General features: G+C 45.7%; 1 protein-coding gene across 1 annotated transcript in view; it reads right to left on the reverse strand.

Annotated features, from left to right (window-relative positions):
- LOC126987788 (protein phosphatase PP2A 55 kDa regulatory subunit) overlaps positions 1-20,171 on the reverse strand; it is an 88,005-nt gene that overhangs the window by 40,849 nt on the left and 26,985 nt on the right. Inside the window, exon 2 of the mRNA XM_050845123.1 lies at positions 15,280-17,761. Coding sequence (XP_050701080.1) covers positions 15,280-15,394 — 115 coding nt within the window. The 5' untranslated portion in view covers positions 15,395-17,761. The remainder of the gene's footprint in view (positions 1-15,279; positions 17,762-20,171) is intronic.

The raw sequence follows: 20,171 nt of genomic DNA on the forward strand, positions 1-20,171 counted from the left end.
GGAAGGAGAAGGAGAGAGAGAAAAAAAATGCGATGAATAAGGAGGAAGAGCAGAGGTTATAATGACATTCCGGAAGGAGGAGGAGGAAGAGGAAGAAGAGGAGTAAAAAGGAGAAGAAGGAGGAGGAGGAAGAGGAGGAGGAGGAGGAGGAGGAGGCAACTGTAAGAAAACTGTCATTAGGTGGAGGAAAATCTGCAATTACAAGGATCAAGAGAAGAGGGAGGAAGATAAACAGGAAGAGGAAGAGGAAGAGGAAGAGGAAGCAAATATGGAAGACGTGGAGAGAAGAAGGAAGGGTTGATGTACAGTTTAAAGAGGAATACATTGGCTATTATAAGGAGGAGGAGGAGGAGGAGGAGGAGGAGGAGGACGAAGAGGAGGATAGTGACCACGTAATTTTTTTTTGCCATACTCGACTTTGAAGCAAAAACAACAACAACAACAACAACAACAACAACTACTACTACTACTACTACTACTACTACTACTACTACTACTACCTACTTACTTACAAATGCTACTTACCACCTCTCCCTTCTCTTCCCCTATTCACTATTCTTCTCTCTCTCTCTCTCTCTCTCTCTCTCTCTCTCTCTTCCCATCTTTATTGTATTTTTCTCTCCAATGTTTCCATACTCCTTCTTTCTCCTCCTCCTCCTCCTCCTCCTCCTCCTATTATCCTTTCTTATCCAATTTTCTATAAATTTTTCTGATCCTTCCCTTGCTCCTCTTCTCTCTTTATCAAGTCTGTAATCTCTCCCTTTTCCGTTCCCTTCCATCTCTCTCTCTCTCTCTCTCTCTCTCTCTCTCTCGTGTCAGAAGCCCATCTCTCCATGTTCCTCCTTCCTCCTCCTCCTCCTCTTCCCTTCTCCTCCTCCTCCTCCTCCTCTTCCCTTCTCCTCCTCCTCCTCCTCCTCCTCCTCTTCTCAGCCGCATAACCCCTTTAGGAAAACCTTCGCGTCAAAAAAAAAGAAAAAAAAGGAAAAAAAAAAGAATTGTGTGAAGCTGTTACTACGATTGATAATTCGAGTGATTTCTCCTCTCTCTCTCTCTCTCTCTCTCTCTCTCTCTCTCAACCTTTCCTGAGCAAGGCCTTCACTTGATTATGATTTATTAGGTCTTCCATAATGCACTCTCTCTCTCTCTCTCTCTCTCTCTCTCTCAATTCATTCATCTATCTGTTCATTTATTTGTTTATCCATTTATCTCCACTTCACCGGCTCGAGAGAGAGAGAGAGACAGACAAATCATTTTATCATGTCTCGCGGTTCTACGTCTTGCATCACACACACACACACACACACACACACACACACACACACACACAGAAAGACGGTGTGACGATTTTTGTTCTTATATTCGTATTGCCAAAAGAAACAACAACAACAACAACAAAAACTAATAGGGATTCTTGTACTATTTTTTCCAATATATTCTTTCTTCAGCATTGCTTAAGTCAGTTCCTAATGAAAACCGCGCGATAGGTTTAATTAGTTCAATGACCACTAATTAGGTTTAAGTATATTAACTACCCCGTGTAAATAATTAAGCTCGTTTGCCATTAACCAGCTCCCGTTTTCTATGCCTCAAACTGCGGTTACACTCAAAGTTGCCAGATTGTCTTACTCAGCCTCTTATATTTACCGACTTCCGACCCAAAAACTGTCTCGTGGACCCCAATAAGGAGATTCACTTATAATTATCGTTAAAATAGTTAATTCCTGATGTGGCAATAGGCGTCAAAAAACCGGTAAATACTATGCTCTGAGTACGACAATCTGGCAACGGTGGTCATACTGTTGCTCTCCGGACAAGTATCATTGGTCCATATTTTCAAACACTTCGCTGCTTACACATCTACATTAGTAAGGCTTTCGTAGAGGTTGTGTTAGTACTTCCATTGGTAAGTTTATGAGTCTAGTGATAGTTTGACAAGGCTTCTGCACCATGAATGTAAAAAAAAAACACTTATGAGACCCCGACTAATATCCTTGAAGGCCTCTATTAGCCCCTTGACTGCGGATTTCTTAGCAGAAGACCTCACCAAGCTACAGGAGAGGAACAAAAAGTGTCTGCTACAACTCAATGAAGAAAAATGTTAAGTCCTGCAGCTTGGGAGGGGATATCCAACATACCAATACCACATGGGAAACACTCCACTATCCACCACAGAGGCAGAGAAAGACCTGGGAGTACCTGTATGTTACCAGGCTACCAGTGAAAGCCAAATCCGTGCCAATCGCAGTGGACGGGTTATCGTTGTGGGAGTCGGAAGTGTCTGAGATTAAGAGACATAATAATCCCCGGAAAACGAGAAATTACGCTCAAAATCTCCCACGAATTGCCAACCTTATAAGGATGCTGCTAACCGAACCTAATCTTATCAATCGTAACATAACCCAACTGCCATTATTTAATCTGAACTGCATCGCTTGGCTTGAATTGTTTGAATATTGTTACTAGTTCCCGGGTTAGTTTGGAGTGTAAAAGCAAGCAATAAGTGAGTAAATAAGTAAGTGAGTAAGAAAGTAAATAAGAAAGTATTGATATAATTTTTTGTAACCGATTTTCACATGTCGACCTATTACAAATTCAAGACGTAAAAAAAGTGATATAAAAAAGTTAACCAAACCAACTACAACCACGCCTTGAAAAGCGGGTTAAAAAAAAGACAAATCAGGCACAGTGTTGTTGATGGAGACTAATAGGAAGGTTAGTAAATCAGGCGCGTGCACGATGGATGAACCGTCACGCCTCAAGACCCCGTGCTGGGCGTTGTGTCTGGCGGCATCGATCTCAGCACAGCGGCGCGTCACCACCTTGCTTAGATCCACACGAGGCAAGGGTCGGTATTAAGACACTTTCGGTTCTCACATCAACTATTTCTAAAGGTCAAAGAGGGGGTCATTCGGGTTCTAATGAGTGGTTCTTCAGGTTCACGGTACAGAGGAAGGGTCAAACTACCACCAGGGTCATCAAACTACTCCTGAAAATGGCCACAGCTCCTACGAAAGCCTTGTCAAATATGTGTTCTTGGGCGGCGAAATGTCTCATAATCCGACCCCTGCCTTGGGAAACAGTCGAAAGGGCACCCCGATATGATTAGAACATAGGCCCAGGTCTCGTTGCTGTTGATAGGCCTACTCTTTCAGAAACACATGCACTATCCTCCAATCCTCAACCACTTCGCAACTCACACACCCAGATTTGATAGGGCTTTTGTTGTAGCGGTTCCAGGTACTTCCATGGGTAAATTTACAAGCCCAGTGATAGTTTGACAAGGCTTCTGCACCGTGAACCTGAATAACACGTAAGAGAACCCGACTAATCTCCTTTTGTGGTCTTCGGAAAAAAATATGTGAGAGGCGAAAGCGTCTGGGAATGCAGTGTGTCGGGCGGTGGGCGTCAGACTGTGCAGGTAAGCGAGGACAACTTCCTTTAGACCCCCTGGACCGAGAACGAGGAGGCGGAGGAGAAAACAAGAGGGGGATAAAACGGAAAGCAATGTTGTAAGGGAAAGATAAATTGAAGATGACGTGAAAGGAACAGGAGGGCGAAGATACGTTGCCAAAGAAGAGTGAGTGAAGGAAGATGATAAAAAGAACGAGGAGAAAACAGAGGAAGGGAGATCAGACGGGAGACAATGTTAAAAGCGAAAGAGAAAGAAGGGAATAGGAGAACGAAGATACAATGCCAAAGAAGAGTGAGTGAAGGAAGATGATAAAGGAAGAAGTTGACGACGAGGAGAAAACAGAGGAAGGGCGATAAGACGAGGGGCATTGTTGAAAGGGAAAGAGAAAGACAAATTGAAAATGACGAGAGGGAAAATGGGAGGACGGAGCTGCGATGTCAAAGAAAATGGAGTGTGAAAGAAGATTATGAGGAAGAGAGGGGGACGAGAGGAGAGGAAGACAGGGTGATAAAGATGGGTAGATGAAGGAGAGAGGAAAATATATAGTACTAATATGACATGAAGGTTACAGGAGGAAAAGATAGACTGAAAAATAAAGGTGTGAAAGATGATAAGAAATAGCAAGGTGGACGAGGAGGAACGAAAAAGAAAGGAGACAGGATGATAAAGAGGGTATAGAGGAAGGAAGGAGAAAGGAAAATGCGGAGAAGATAAGCTGTAAAATCGAAGTATGAGTGAAAAGGAATAATGAATAAGGAAAGAAGGAGGAGGAGGAGAGAAGGAGACAAATTCATAGGACGGGAGGAAAGGAGGGAGAGAAGGATTTACATAAGTGATGAAGAAGAGTTTGAGAGAAATAGGTGGGAAGAGGAGGAGGAGGAGGAGCAAGAAGAGTGGATTGGATGATGAGACGATGAACAGAAAAGAGGATGAAGAATGGATGAGGTCGTATAAGGGATGAAGGGTTTGAAAGGGTGAAGGTGGGATGGGAAATTGATTAAGACGATCGTGAATGAAGTGAAGAAAAGTTGAAAAGGAAAAGGAAAACAGGGGAAGGGAAGGGAAAATAAAATATGGTAGTAAAGACGGGAAGGAAAAGAGGAAATGAAGTTTGTGAGGATGAAGGTGGGATGTGAAGTTAATTAAGACGTTCGTGAATAAAGTGAAGAAAAGTTGAAAGGGATAAGAAAGAAAGGGAAACAGGGGAAGGGAAGGGAAAATAAAATAAGGTATTGGAAAGAGGGAAAGGAAAGGAGGAAATGAAGTTTGTGAGGATGAAGGTGGGATGTGAAGTTAATTAAGACGAGCGTGAATAAAGTGAAGAAAAGTTGAAAGGGATAAGAAAGAAAGGGAAACAGGGGAAGGGAAGGGAAAATAAAATATGGTATTGGAAAGAGGGAAAGGAAAGGAGGAAAAGAAATTTGAGAGGATTAAGGTGGGATGTGAAATTGATTAAGATGATCGTGAATAAAGTGAAGAAAAGTTGAAAGGGATAAGAAAGAAAGGAAAACAGGGGAAGGGAAGGGAAAATAAAATAAGGTATTGGAAAGAGGGAAAGGAGAGGAGGAAAAGAAATTTGAGAGAATGAAGGTGGGATGTGAAATTGATTAAGACGTTCGTGAATAAAGTAAAGTTGAGAGGGATAAGGAAGAAAGGGAAACAGGGGAAGGGAAGGCAAAATAAAATATGGTAGTAAAGACGGGAAGGAAAGGAGGAAAAGAAGTTTGAGAAGATGAAGGTGGGATGTGAAGTTAATTAAGACGATCGTGAATAAAGTGAAGAAAAGTTGAAAGGGATAAGAAAGAAAGGGAAACAGGGGAAGGGAAGGGAAAATAAAATAAGGTATTGAAAAGAGGGAAAGGAAAGGAGGAAAAGAAGTTTGAGAAGATGAAGGTGGGATGTGAAGTTAATTAAGACGAGCGTGAATAAAGTGAAGAAAAGTTGAGGGATAAGGAAGAAAGGGAAACAGGGGAAGGGAAGGCAAAATAAAATAAGGTATTGGAAAGAGGGAAAGGAAAGGAGGAAAAGAAATTTGAGAGGATGAAGGTGGGATGTGAAATTAATTAAGACGTTCGTGAATAAAGTGAAGAAAAGTTGAAAGGGATAAGAAAGAAAGGGAAACAGGGGAAGGGAAGGGAAAATAAAATAAGGTATTGGAAAGGGGAAAGGAAAGGAGGAAAATAAATTTGAGAGGATGAAGGTGGGATGTGAAATTGATTAAGATGTTCGTGAATAAAGTGAAGAAAAGTTGAAAGGGATAAGGAAGAAAGGGAAACAGGGGAAGGGAAGGGAAAATAAAATATGGTAGTGGAAAGGGGAAAGGAAAGGAGGAAAAGAAGTTTGAGAGGATGAAGGTGGGATGTGAAGTTAATTAAGATGTTCGTGAATAAAGTGAAGAAAAGTTGAAAGGGATAAGAAAGAAAGGGAAACAGGGGAAGGGAAGGGAAAATAAAATAAGGTATTGGAAAGGGGAAAGGAAAGGAGGAAAAGAAATTTGAGAGGATGAAGGTGGGATGTGAAATTGATTAAGACGCTCGTGAATAAAGTGAAGAAAAGTTGAGAGGGATAAGAAAGAAAGGGAAACAGGGGAAGGGAAGGGAAAATAAAATAAGGTATTGGAAAGGGGAAAGGAAAGGAAGAAAAGAAGAAAAGGGCATAAGAGATCAAAGTTGGAATGTGAGATAAAGATGCGAGGCAGATCGTGAATAAAGAAAAGTTGAGGGAGAAAACGGTAGACGGGGAAAGGGAAGGCAAAATAAGACGGGGCAGTAAAAAAAAAGTAAAGGAAAGGAAGAAAAGAAGAAGGGAAAAAGGGATCAAAGTGGAATGTGAAATAAAGATGCGAATGAAGGGAGACTAAAAAAAAAAAAAAAAAAAAAAAAAAAAAAAAAAAAAGGTGACTGGTGATGGAAAAAAAAAAGATGAATCAGGTAAAGTAAAAGTGAAAACAGGAACATACACTATCAGCTGCGCGTGGTCTCAATGCTCATATCCGTAACAATGACCCTTGAGTCTGTGCTGGATGAGAAACTCTTACCCCGGGACACACAAGGTCAATGCAGCATCCGGGTTCCACAGTTTACCTTCCCCAGCTTTCCCCGGGTACCCATTTATCGACCAGCCAGTAAGGAAGGATGAACAGCTAGGGGGGGGGGGGGGGTTGCTCGCTCCGACTGCCCGCGGATTCATATAGTAAGGTCAGTAAGTAAATCAGTAAGTAGTAAGGTTAGTATTTTCGGACACCTCCACCTCTCGTACCAAATACTTACAAAGGCCGAAAAGGAGATCAATCAGGTCCTCATAAGTGTTTTTTTTAGGTCCATGGTGCAGAGGAAGGGTTAAACTGCCACCAGGGTCATTGAACTACCGCTGGAAATGCCCCCAAAAACTCATACGAAAACCGTGTCAAATAGCTTCCACCTCTCACACCAACTACTTCCAAAGGCCGAAAAGGAGATCAATCAGGTCCTCATAAGTGTTTTTTTTAGGTCCATGGTACAGGGGAAGGGTTAAACTACCACCAGGGTCATTGAACTACCGCTGGAAATGCCCCCAAACTCCTACGAAAGCCTTGTCAAATAGCTTCCACCTCTCACACCAAATACTTACAAAGGCCAGAAAGGAGATCAATCGGGTCCTCATAAGTGTTTTTTTTAGGTCCATGGTGCAGAGGAAGGGTTAAACTACCACCAGGGTCATTGAACTACCGCTGGAAATGCCCCCAAAAACTCATACGAAAACCGTGTCAAGTATGTGTGTGCATGGGCGACTATATGTTTAAGAATATGACCCTGAGAGATCCCGACCACTGTTTAACCCATCTGCTGCGATTGGCACGGATTTGGCTTTCAGTGGTAGCCTGGTAACATATAGTCCCATGTCTTTCTCTGCCTCTGTGGTGGATAGTGGAGTGTTTCTCATGTGGTATTGGTGTGCTGGATATCCCCTCCCAAGGTGCAGGACTTTACATTTTTCTTCACTGAGTTGTAGCAGCCACTTTTTGTTCCATTCCTGTAGCTTGGTGAGGTCTGACTGTAGGAAATCCGCAGCCAAGGGGTTAAGAATATGACCCTGAGAATATGTTTAAGAGTATGACTCTGAGAGATCCCAACCACTGCATCACGGAGGAGCCGCATGAACGAGGGATGAGAAGGGGAACAGATGAGGATGAAGATGCAGAGAGAGAGAGACGAAGAAAAAAATGGGGAATGTGAGGATGAACGATAGATAAGTGGAAGAGGATAGAGGAATAAGTATATATTTAAAGAGGATGAAAGGATGGAAGAAAACATTATGTGGATTGAGAGGAATGGACGAGAGAAAATGATGATGGAGGAGGAGGAGGAGGAGGAGGAGTCAAGGTGTCGAGGAGGAGGAAGACGAGGGAGGAGAAGACGAGGACGACGAGGACGAATTACAAGTGAGGAAGGAGAAAGAGGAGGAGGAGGAAGAGGAAGAGTCAAGGTGTCGAGGAGGAGGAAGAGGAGGAGAAGACGAGGACGACAACGAGGACAAATTAGGAGGAAGAAGGAGGAGGAGGAGAAGGAGGAGGAAGTATGTAAGATTCAAGGTGTCGAGGAGGAGGAGGAGGAAGACGAGAGAGGAGGAGAAGACGATGACGAGGACGAATGACGAGGACGAGGACTTATGGGTTGGTTAATCTGTGAGGCGACTTGCTTATTCGCGCGACGAGACGTGTTTGTGTCCCTCAGTACACGACAATGATCTTGTTTAACACACACACACACACACACACACACACACAGAGAGAGAGGGGCGCGGCGTCATCTTTTGCAACACCCGGTAAGCCTAGACAGCTCAGAGAAAGTGTGTGTGTGTGTGTGTGTGTGTGTGTGAATTTACAAAGACATAGCTGTGTGTGTTCTCCCGGCTGCCTACGTTTTGCAACAACCCGCGCGCTCAACCTGCATCCTAGGAAGGGTATGGCATGAGTTCCCTCCCTCTTGGCCTTCTTCGCATGCTCCTGACGTCAGTGTGATGTGCTCGGAGACACGCGACGAGCACACACATACGTTAGCAGTCAACCCACAGCAGAAGGTGGCGGCGACGGGGTTGGTAGCTGATGCGCAGTTCAGGGTATACTTGTTGTGTGCGAGAGCGGAGTGTGGCCCTTCCGTGTTTTCCTTCCCTTGATGTGTGCCTCCCGCTAAGACTTTCTCCTGCTGCCCCGTTCTCCCTGCCCCCATCCCCCCGCCCCAACACCTGTGCATAGCTTGTTCCAGGATGTCTTCCCCTCTACGCCTCACTGTTAAATGCCTTGAGTTGTGGTACAGACTCTTAAGCGTTTCGGGGTTGACACGGTGACACATCCACGTTTGATAAGGCTTTGGTAGAGGTTGTTCTGGGTATTGCCGTGGGTGGTTTTATGAGCTTAGTGAAAGTTCGAATGTGAAAAAAAAACACTCATGAACACCCGACAAACGTTTCAGGGTTGACATAGTGACACACCCACGTTCGATAAGGCTTTGGTAGAGGTTGTTCTGGGTATTGCCGTGGGTGGTTTTATGAGCCTAGTGAAAGTTCGTATGTGAAAAAATACACTCAATCAACAACCGATTTATCTTCTTAGCTGGAGTTTGTAAATATTGGTTGTGATAGCCGAGAGCGTTTGAGGATGTGTGTCTAAGTTCTGCATCTGGGTGAGAGAAATGATCTGGACAAATGAACATACAGTCTTATACGTCTAATACATGATAATCTGAGCCTCATCACACGCATCCTCCATCCCCCTTTTGTGCTTTGAAGAAAAAATAAAGGAAGAAGAAAAGAGGTGTGAAAATATATTAGGATAGAAAAATAAACAAGATAGACCCAAAAATAAATGAACATACAGTCTTATACGTCTAATACATGATAATCTGAGCCTCATCACACGCATCCTCCATCCCCCTTTTGTGCTTTGAAGAAATATAAAGGAAAAAGAAAAGAGGTGTGAAAAGATATTAGGAAAGGACAATAAACAAGATAGACCAAACAATAAATGAAAAAAGAAAGAAAAGGGATGAACAGGGTAGAAAAGGAAGACATGAAACTTATTAATGGCAAAAGGAAAAGGCGAGAGAAAAGGAAAAAAAAGGAAAATGAGGAGAAATATTGAAAGAACTACAACATAAGGAGGAAAAATGATAAAATGAAGACGATTAATAACAGAGAGAGAGAGAGAGAGAGAGAGAGAGAGAGAGAGAGAGAGAGAGAGAGAGAGAGAGAGAGAGAGAGATCTTGTACCAGACAGCACCGTACACACACAACACTCAGCAAGTTCCATGGAGTGAAGTGAGCCTCTGCAGCTGTTGGGAAAGCCTTGATAACCTGTTCGGCCTTTACCTCGTGGCCCTTGACCTTGTGGCTCACGACGCTTTCACTAAAACAAACATCACAACACAGACATAAAAAAACAACAACAATCTGCTAATATTGTTGATTTAGAAGATGAACATTGCCTTTTGAAACTGTTAAATATATACCTAGATTTTTTTTCATAAGCATTCAGAGAGCAGTAGAGCACATTAACCCGTCCGCTGAGATTGGCACGGATTTCGCCTTCACTGGTAGCCTGGTAACATATGCTCCCAGGTCTTTCTGTGGTGGGTAGTGGAGTGTTTCCCATGTGGTATTGGTATGCTGGATTTCCCCTCCCAAGATGCATGACCTCACATTTTTGTTCACTAAATTGTAGCAGCCACTTTTTGTTCCACTCCTGTAGCTTGGTGATGTCTTCTTGTAGGAAATCCGCATCCAAGGGGTTAACAAGATGAAATACGGAAGGGAACGTCATTTGTAGCCAATAGAACGTCAGGAGAACGGTAATAGAACGCCCAGTGATAACAATTATATATATAGAAAGTCTAATTGTTGCAACAAATGGACACTTAAAGGCTTATGATGTTATACTACAGACAGCGTTAAACGTACAGCCAACAACACAAAGCTTTATATATTTTACACGTTCCTTACAAGAGTCATTATTAGTTAGTTAGTTTAAAGAAAGGAGGCAGCTGAAGGGTAAAAAAGGAAAGAAGAAAAAAGAAAAGTCAGAATGGCGCTTCGTCTTAATACTCCTCTTTTGCGTTTAAGTCGTAGGCAGGAGAGAAAAAAAAACAAATGACGGTATTGAAGACTTAAATATATAAGCTTGTAAAAAAAATCATACACAAGCTCCAACCATCGCAATACACATCACACACACATACAAACCAATCTAAGTACATATTCCTACCAAAAACTAATTAATCATACCATTCACAAGCCTTCCAGTATAGCCAAGCTGCTCCGGGACCTTCATACCCTGCGTCATACATAGCAGCGGAGGGCGTGGCTAAGGCTGGGCAGGCTTTGGCAACACCTCCAGCGGGGCCTCCCATACCTAGCGCTACCTGAGCCTCCCATGCCTGAACGCCCCCTCTGTGCCCGCTCCGTCCCCTCCTGCCCCGCCAACGCCAATTCAAGAGGCAGTTGACGAGTATAAACATCCTCCTGCCAGGCCATTGCAACGACTAATCTATTACTTCTGTTTCTTTATTTCTTCCTTTTAATAGCTTTCTTTTTTCTTTCTTTCATTCGTTTTCTTTCTTTCCTTTCTTTACTTTTTTTTTCTGTCTCTCTCTCTCTCTCTATCTATCTATCTCCCTGTTTAATAATCTATCTATATGTTTACCTTGTGTGTCCTTGAGTGTCCAATCTATCACCCCTATAACTCATTCTCTTTATCTCTCTATCTATCTATCAGTCTATCTATCAGTACGTTTATCTATGTATGCAAAACTTAATTACAGCTTGTCGGGAATATTTTGTCTCTCTCTCTCTCTCTCTTTACAGCAAATTAAACAGTTCAAGGGAAAGAAAAAATATCAAGACAGAAGTACCCGATAATCTCTGTTCCTATAAAAAAGTATTTATCTATCTACCTATCTATCTACCTACCTGCCTGCCATGAGACTCAGAGGCAGAGGAGGATCATGGAGAATCACGAAAGGAGGATCAGAGAGGGACGTGAGCGGAATCAGAAGAGGATTCTAATACGGTTGTCCGCCAAAGCTAACCAGTTTAAAGATGCGTTCCGTTTTGGCCTCCTCTTTCCCTTCCCTTCCCTTCCCTTCCTCCACTTCCCTTCCCTTCCCTTCCACCCTTCCCCTCCTCCCTTCCCTTCCCTTCCCTTCCCTTCCCTTCCCTTCCCTTCCCTTCCTCCACTTCCCTTCCACCCTTCCCTTCCTTTCCACCCTTCCCTTCCCTTCCCTTCCCTTCCCTTCCCTCCACTTCCCTCTCCCCCCTCCCTCCTTGCTCCACCAGGTTGCTTTAAAACTGCTGAGTCCCCCCTGAAAAGAGAGAGAGAGAGAGAGAGAGAGAGAGAGAGAGAGAGAGAGAGAGAGAGAGAGAGAGAGAGAGAGAGAGAGTTAATAAAAAAAAGGTGTAGGATAGAATACGAAACAGTGAAATAAAAAGAATAAGATAGGAAACAAAATAAAAGAAATAAAATGACAAAATATAAAGAGAAAGGGAACGAAGAGAGAGAGAGAGAGAGAGAGAGAGAGAGAGAGAGAGAGAGAGAGAGAGAGAGAGAGAGAGAGAGAGAGAGAGAGAGAGAGAGAGAGAGTTTTGAAAATAAAGTATGTACGGAGAGAGAGAGAGAGAGAGAGAGAGAGAGAGAGAGAGAGAGAGAGAGAGAGAGAGAGAGAGAAAGGGATAAAGAGAAAGAAATACACAAGAGAAGAAATGGAGCGGAGAGAGAATAGACCAAGCAGAGAGAGAGAGAGAGAGAGAGAGAGAGGGGGAGGAGAAGGTCGTTCGGGTGCATGACTGAGGTGGCAAAAAGACTTGTTGCTTCCCTTCCTTCCCTCCCTTCCCTCCTTTCCCTCTCTCCTCCTTCCCTCCCTCCTCCTTCCCTCCCTTGTGTGTATCTCTCTCTCCCCTCGCCGCCCTTTTCCCTCTCTTCCGTACTCTCCGCCTTTTATTCCGCTCTAATCCATTTTCGACAGAGAGAGAGAGAGAGAGAGAGAGAGAGAGAGAGAGAGAGAGAGAGAGAGAGAGAGAGAGAGAGAGAGAGAGAATCATCAATACTTCTGTCTGGCAATGATGTTGGATCCATGATGAGTGAATGTTCGTGTTCAAAGTTTGAGATGAGACATGTCAGACTGAGGAGAGGAGGAGGAGGAGGAGAAGGAGGAGGAAGAAGACGAAGACAAAGTAGAAGAAGAAGAAGAAGAAGAAGACGAAGACGAAGTAGAAGAAGAGGAGGAAGAAGAGGAGGAAGAGGAGGATGAGGAGGAGGAGGAGGAGGAGGGGGAGGAAGAAGAAGAAGACGAAGACAAAGACGAAGTAGAAGAAGAAGAAGAAGAAGAAGACGAAGAAGAAGACGAAGAAGAAAAAGAAAAAGAAGAAAAATACGAAGAACACGATGAAGAAGAAGAAAAAGAAGAAAAAGAAGAAGAAGAAGAGGAGGAGGAGGAGGAGGAGGAAAATCATGAGAAGGCGGAAGAGGATCCAACGGAATGTCTGCTGGCTTTTAACGAGGCCGTCTGCTTTACTGCCATCATCAACCTGTCAACCACTTCAGTCACTTGCAAAAGATATCAAACCATTTTCTGCGGGGACGATCACTTCACCCCTGACGTAACGAAGCGACGATTAACGAGGTTCTTAAAGTTGATCGTTTTCGCACAAACTGATTCTACGGGAAGGATTGCAAGAAGCTTTGAGCGATCGACGTTACCGAGCTTGTTCAGGCACTTGACGACCTGTATTAAGTTCACCGGCTGAAGGAGGAGGAGGAGGTGGAAGAGGAAGAGAGAGAGGAACAGGGGTAGCTCTTGTTGAGGTGAAAACAGAGTAATGAATGGCAAGGAGCACACACACACACACACACACACACACACACACACACACACACAAACACAACATAGGTAAGAAGGATGAAGCATATGGAAATGGGGTACGCTTTCTGCTATATACACGCCTCGGTACCCTGGTTTGGCCTCCGTGGAAAGCATAGGTAATCATATAGAAAGTATTTGAATGGGTTGAAGCGATACAAAGTTGTGGATAAATGAAGAAGCTAAGAAATTATGTAGTTAGTTAGTCCAAATACGACTGAAGGCTTTAAACGAAGGCTTCTTAGATTAATGGACGGAAAAGAGAGTGTATTAATGGTTTCTTGGGTGTTGGTATGTGAAGACTGCCTCGCCTCTCTCTCGTAGTATAGTTTCATCGTTATATCTTTGTGCATCCGTGTGAGAGAGAGTGTGTGTGTGTGTGTGTGTGTGTGTGTGTGCCAACGGGAAAAGAACAAGATCAGAAATTATGTTCTAAGTGAAAATACGACTGTGCGCTTTTTAACGAAGACTACTCAGATTTATGGACGAAAAAGAGGGTGCCTATCTCGTTTTCAGTTCGGTTCGGTTGATGGGGCAATGCATATAGACATTGCAACGTGACTTCTGCCATTAGCATTTTCCACTGTGGGTTTTGTTCCTGTATTTTAATTTCTCTTTTTTTTCCAGTTTTTATACAGCACCTCGTTACCTCGTACTGTCGTGTTTTTTATTTATTTATTTTTTTACAGCAGACGAGTCAGTTCAAGGGCATAAAAAAAGGTAGCAAATGTGAAAAAAAGCCCGCTACTCACTGCTCCTATAAAGAGTTAGAGGAGTGGCCGAAAGATAGGTCAGTTTCGGGAGGCGAGGGGTCCTGATACTGCCACTGGGGTCAATAAACTACCCCTGGAAATGCCCGAATCTCTTACGAAAGCCTTGTCAAATAAGTGTGCTGGGGCGCCGGAGTGTTTAAGAATACTTCCTAAAGTCTTAATCCGCCTTTTTTTGCGTATATCTATCTCTTTTGCGTACCAACTTATCTACCCACCAACCTACCTATCTACCTTTCAACCTGTCTGCCTACCTAGCAACCAACATTTTATTTACAGCAAATTCAACAGTTCAAGGGAAAGGAAAAAAAATCAAGACAGATATAACCGATAATCTCAATCTTCGTTCCATCCTCGTGAGCCCGGTGTCCCTCAGTGCTGGGTCGTCTGCGGCTCAACGGTTGCCACGCGGCGCTATATAATCAACCCCAGCCGCTGTCTCACTCCTCCCCGCTGCGCCTCATCACGTGCGGCTGACTTAAGTGGGTTAACGCCCCTACCTCGACCTCGACCCTCCCTCCGTGTGGCCAAGAGTGCAACACCCCGCCGCCGCCGCTGGTGCCTCTGTTCAGCGGGGGCGGGGCGGGGCGGGGTGTGTGAAGGGGGGAGTCACGTGGCTGCTGCGTCGCTCGTAAATATGTCATAGTTAAATGCGTCCACTGTAAGGGAGCGACGCGCCTACTACATTGTTCGGTGTATTTACGGAGCAGGTGCGACGTAGGGGATGGCGGCGTGTGGACGGCTATAGGGAGGAACGGTGACAGGTGTAGACAGGTGATAATGATTGCAGGTGTGATTTATGGGTTGTATTATCAGGTGTTGTGTGGTAAGCATGGAGGAGGACGGAGGAGGTAGACATAACGTAACATCATATTTATTTAGCATAGTATTAAGCAAACGGTGCTGCAAGGTAAGTATAGATCATTATGGGAGGGTGAGGGGCACCTAAGATTATATATATTCAGTATATTCAGTAATAGATGCTGCATAGATCATAAATTAGAGCGAGGGATGACTGGGTAAAGAGGGCGTATATTAACTGATAGATGCTGCAAGGTAACTATATATAGATTATTATAGGGAGGGTGAGGGAGTTACTGGGTAAGGTCATATTTATCTAATCATTCTAATGCATAGAGCGGAGTGTGATGCGTGCTGGGTGTGTGTATCATGAGGGACACATGGCGAGGTGGAGGGCAGCGTCACGTACCTTTCCTGTTGTTGGTGGTGGTGGTGACGACGCCCGTGACTGCAGTGTTGATCATCAGGCCCAGCCTGGTGAGGCTGGACTGCCGAATCATGCCCCGCGCCACCATGCCCGACATCCACACCAGCTCCTCCCGCCGACCCCTCACCGCGCGGCCCTTGCCTCCGCCCTCCTCCTTCTTCAGGTCGCTCCTCTTGCCTCCAGTGAACGGGTCTTCCAGCGTCCTCCCTCCTCCCTCCACCTCTCTCTCCACCCTGCCGTCGTCCACCTTGCCAGGGACCAAGGACGGCGCGGCGTGGCCTCAGGGAGAGGGTGCCCACGCCCCAGCGGTGTCCCGGGCCTCCTGACGGGCGTCGGGGGCGCCCTTGCGGGTAAGTTGGCGACGAGGCGAGGTTCGACGAGTGTGTGTGTGTGTTTGTGTTTGCTTCAGCTGGCGCCGCCCCGTACAGGCGAGGCCGTTCGTCCTATCACTAACGTGTCTGACGCTAGCACATCAAAACATTCAATAGCAACCAATATAACGTTTCTGTTTTGTTTTTTTACATTGAATATCGTAATAGTACTACTTAGGAAATTATATTACTTTAGTTAGTCTAATTTCGTTACAGAGAAAACGAAGATATCCTCCTTTTAAAAGGGGAGACTCATGATTTAACGCATGCTACAGTAATATTTATATTATAGGCGAACGTCTCTTCGTGGTAAATCAGGCACGGTCAATATGATACTGTGTACGATACAGGGAACAAAGCAATTATATCTTTTATAAATTTGATGGAAGGCTCGCGAATCACAGTCAAAAGGATAAGCTCAGTCTTGTGTTAGGGTGTGTGTTGCGTGTGTGGCACACAGCCTCGGCCGCTGCTCAGGGTAACTTACACCTCGAATATCACAGTCAGTCAGGGGGTGACGCTGCTCCACTCTCTTCCCTTCCCTCACGCCTCGGTGTGTGTGTGTGTGCGTCACCTCGGAAGGGGACTGCACTTTCTTATTGGTATAACGTGCATTTCATGAAGCAGTTCATCTAATTTCTTTATTCTCAGAGCAGTGCTTTTCTTGGCGTCGTGGTTGGTGACTCGGAGCAAGGGTGGGTGTGCAGGTCAGCGGGTGTGTGCTGCCGCGCCTCCAGCGGCCCGCGGCGGGTGTGTGGCCCAGCGGGGCCCGACGAGACGAGGACTTGACGCCTCCAGACCAGTCCGGGTCCTTTGAGGAAGGCCCGTCGCTGCTGTCCTCACCGCACCTTGCTGGAACAAGTCGTTGCAAAGGCTGCGGGGAAGGTGTGGGCGCGGCCTCTGGCGGCTGACCTCACGCGTCGCCGCGGTAATGGTGCACGCCAGCGGTGCCCGGCCGGTCAAAAATATATGAACAGGAGTGTGTGGGCGTGGGCGTGTCTGGGGTCGCGTCGCTTACGATTACCGCGTGCTGGTGGGAGGTATGACGCGACGCTCCTTTAATAAATTTGCTATGAAAATAGGAATAAATCTGATATGGCAATCTATCTATACATAATATATATCTATATCTTCATATATTTATATGCTTATGTGTTAATATATTTATATATTTATATTCTATATTTGCTATATATCAAATATATGAGCCTCGGGGGTGCCTGTGCAGCTCGCTGGGGCGTCGCGGCCGAGAATACATCAGCGTGGGCGCGTGCGGCCCCCGCCCTCCCGCGCGTCACAGCCTGGAGCACACGCCGCCGGCGCGCTGCCCGCACACGATCACCGCACACACGCGCACACACGCAAGCACACACATACACTTTCACGTTCCGTGTCTTTCAGAACTATAAAGTAAACGTCATCAGTGTTCTTACGCCACAGTGATGAATGGCTGAGGACCCGTGGCCTTGGAACTGACTGGCTCCTGTCCCTCAAAGGTGACCATCCACTTCACGTTCCTGCTGGAGGCGGGGCGTCGGCGGCGGCCAGGGCGGGGCGAGACTGCGCCAGGAGGACAAGTCAGGCGGCACGGAGGTCACAGTGACGGGGGCGCCTGCAGGGCGGCGGCACGGCTGCTGACCAGGGACGAATCTTGCTCGATGTCGCCCTCGTCACCACCATCCATCCTCGAGGGGCTCAGGAAGGGCGGCCTGGCGTGGGGCTGCTCTTAAAGTGGCCGGGCGAGAGGCAGGGCACTCCGCGTCAGTCGTCCTCCCCGCACGGCAGCTGGCACCGACGCAACGCCCTCACAGCCGCTCATGGCAAGGGTCTCCACGGATCATGGATGCTCCAGCTCCTCGAGGGTACCAGTGTGAGCTCCTCGCTGTGCTTCGTCAGGGTGTGGGAGCCGCAAAACGAAAGGTTACTTCCACAATGGCGGGCGGAGAGGAGGCGAGGAGAGGGAACTGCTAATGGGAAGGGGTGGAGGGGGCGTGAAGGGCGGAGAGCAGGGGCGGAGGTGAGAGCCCCGAAGACTATCCCCACGGCTCTTGGTGGGTGAGGGTGAGGCCTGGACACGGTCACCACGCTGCTGCCTGCGGGGGAAAGAAGGATCGGTCAGTATGTATGATATGTATGACAAGCTAGGTGAATAAGCATAAAGGAAACGGAATTGGGTGTCAGTGGTGGTCAGGCAGGGATAGGGTGCTCTCTCTCTCTCTCTTAACCATATTGTTTACCACACCTACGCCACTCTACATTCTACACGCCAGAAAAAAAAGAAAAAAAGAAAACTTAAAGGTGATACAATTTCAAACAACAGACGGACAGACGGACGGATATATATAGACGCTCCGACGTAACCTCTACTTTTTTTTTTCTCTGACTTTATTTTTCTCTTTTTCTGATTGCGTTTTCCATCCAGCGTAACTTTTTTTGTGTGTCTTTTCGAGTCTTTTAACATTCATTCTTTTCAACAATACACCAAAGGGCCCAAAATATACTTTCATTCTACATATTCATTCTTTTAAAGCCGGTTGGTCAGTCACTCAGTCAGCCATTGCATGAGCCAAGTGACCAACGAGCCAGCCAGCCAGCCATTGGGGAAGGTTAGGTTAGGTTAGGTTAGGTTAGGTTAGCCAGCCAGCCAGCCATTCAGGAAGGTTAGGTTAGGTTAGGTTAGGTTAGGTTAGGTTAGCCAGCCAGCCAGCCATTCAGGAAGGTTAGGTTAGGTTAGGTTAGGTTAGGTTAGGTTAGGTTAGCCAGCCAGCCAGCCATTCAGGAAAGTTAGGTTAGGTTAGTCAGCCAACCAGTCACTGCATAAAGCCAACGGACAATCCATCCATCCATCCATCCAGTCAGTCAAGAAGCAGATAACCGAATGAATCATCCACTCATCCACTCAGCCATTTAGTCAGGAAGCAAGCCGTAGAATAAACCAAGTCACCCGCTCACCCAATCATCCATCCAATCTACCAGCCAGCCAGGAAGAAAGTCACAAATTCAGCCAGTCAGTCACCCATCAATTTATCTATCCATTCATCCAGCCAGCCAGTAACTCAACCAACCACTCAGTAATCCAAGCATTCAACCAAGCGATCAAAAGGAAAGGCAGAGACCCAACCAGCCAGCCAGTCATCCATCATTCTATCTATCCAGTCATCCATCAATCTATCTATCCATTCATCCATCTATCAGTCTATCTAGTCATCCAGTTATCCAGCCATCCTTCCAGCTAGCCAGTCATCCATCAATCTATCTACCCATTCATCCATCTATCAGTCTATCTAGTCATCCAGTTATCCAGCCATCCTTCCAGCTAGCCAGTCATCCATCAATCCAGCCAGAGAGGCGTGTAGTGTTCATTCAGTGAAGGGGGATGAATAATTTAATGCCGCGGTAGGGTCGAGTGAGGAGTGAGTGAGTGAGGTTATTCTGGGACGAGGAGGAGAGGGAGAAGGGAACGATGGATAGAAGGGAGGAGAGGAAAGGACAGGACGGAGGTGAGGAGAGAAAGAAAGCAGTAACGCAAGGAGAGGAGAGAAGAGGTTAGAAGGAGGATGAGTAGTGAGAGAGAGGAAGACTGGACCGAGAGAAGAGGAGTGAGAGACGGGGAAGACAGGAACGAAAGGAGAGGAGAGGAGAGGTTAGAAGGAGGATGAGAAGTGAGAGAGAGGAAGACTGAACCGAGAGGAGAGAAGAGGATGAATATGAAGAGAAGTGAGAGACGGGGAAGACAGGAACGAAAGGAGAGGAGATAAGAGAGAGAGACAGAGAGAGGAGAGATGGGGAAGGACAGAGAGGAAAAGAGAGGAGAGAATTGAAGGAATAAGAGGAAATGACAGACTGGGAACAAAGAATGGGGGAAGACAGGAACGAAACGAAAGGGAAGAGGAGAGGAGAGAGGATAGAAAGCGAGAGCAAGAGAACAAGAGGAAAGGAGAGGAAAGAGTAGAAGAGGAGGAAGAGTGGGTTAGTGTGAAGATGAGAAGAGGAAAGGAGAGGAGAGAAGAGGAGGAAGAGAAGGTAGGTTAGAATAGTGATTGGAAGAGGCTCAAGACGCGATGTGTGGGGAGAAAGGGATCAAGGTTAAAGGGAATCGAGGTAAAAGCCATTCCGTGTATTCATATCCCTTAGACTTTCTTAAGCACACAACCAACCAACACGACCTTACGAATTCATAACCTCACCTCCCCATGAAAAGAAGTTATGCATTCAGAGTGGGTAATAAACAAATAATGCATATCAGTTTACGCTTCCCCTAATTGCAAAAGTATCCAGTGTTGTGTTGATGCCCCATTCTATCCCTGCGAGTGTATTGCATTGTTTATCAGGGTTGTGGATGAGAGGCGGTGGAGAGCGCTGGGGTGGGAAACAATCTGACACTCAGGAAGGAGAAAAAGCTGTGCGTGTAGATATTATTATGATGATGGAAGGAAAAGAATAACGTGAGGAGAGAGATACAAGGGAAGGATGGAAGGAAGGAAGGAAAGGACATATATTAAG

The sequence above is a fragment of the Eriocheir sinensis genome, chromosome 66 (genome assembly GCF_024679095.1).
Source record: "Eriocheir sinensis breed Jianghai 21 chromosome 66, ASM2467909v1, whole genome shotgun sequence".
Classification (NCBI taxonomy): Eukaryota; Metazoa; Arthropoda; class Malacostraca; order Decapoda; family Varunidae; genus Eriocheir; species Eriocheir sinensis.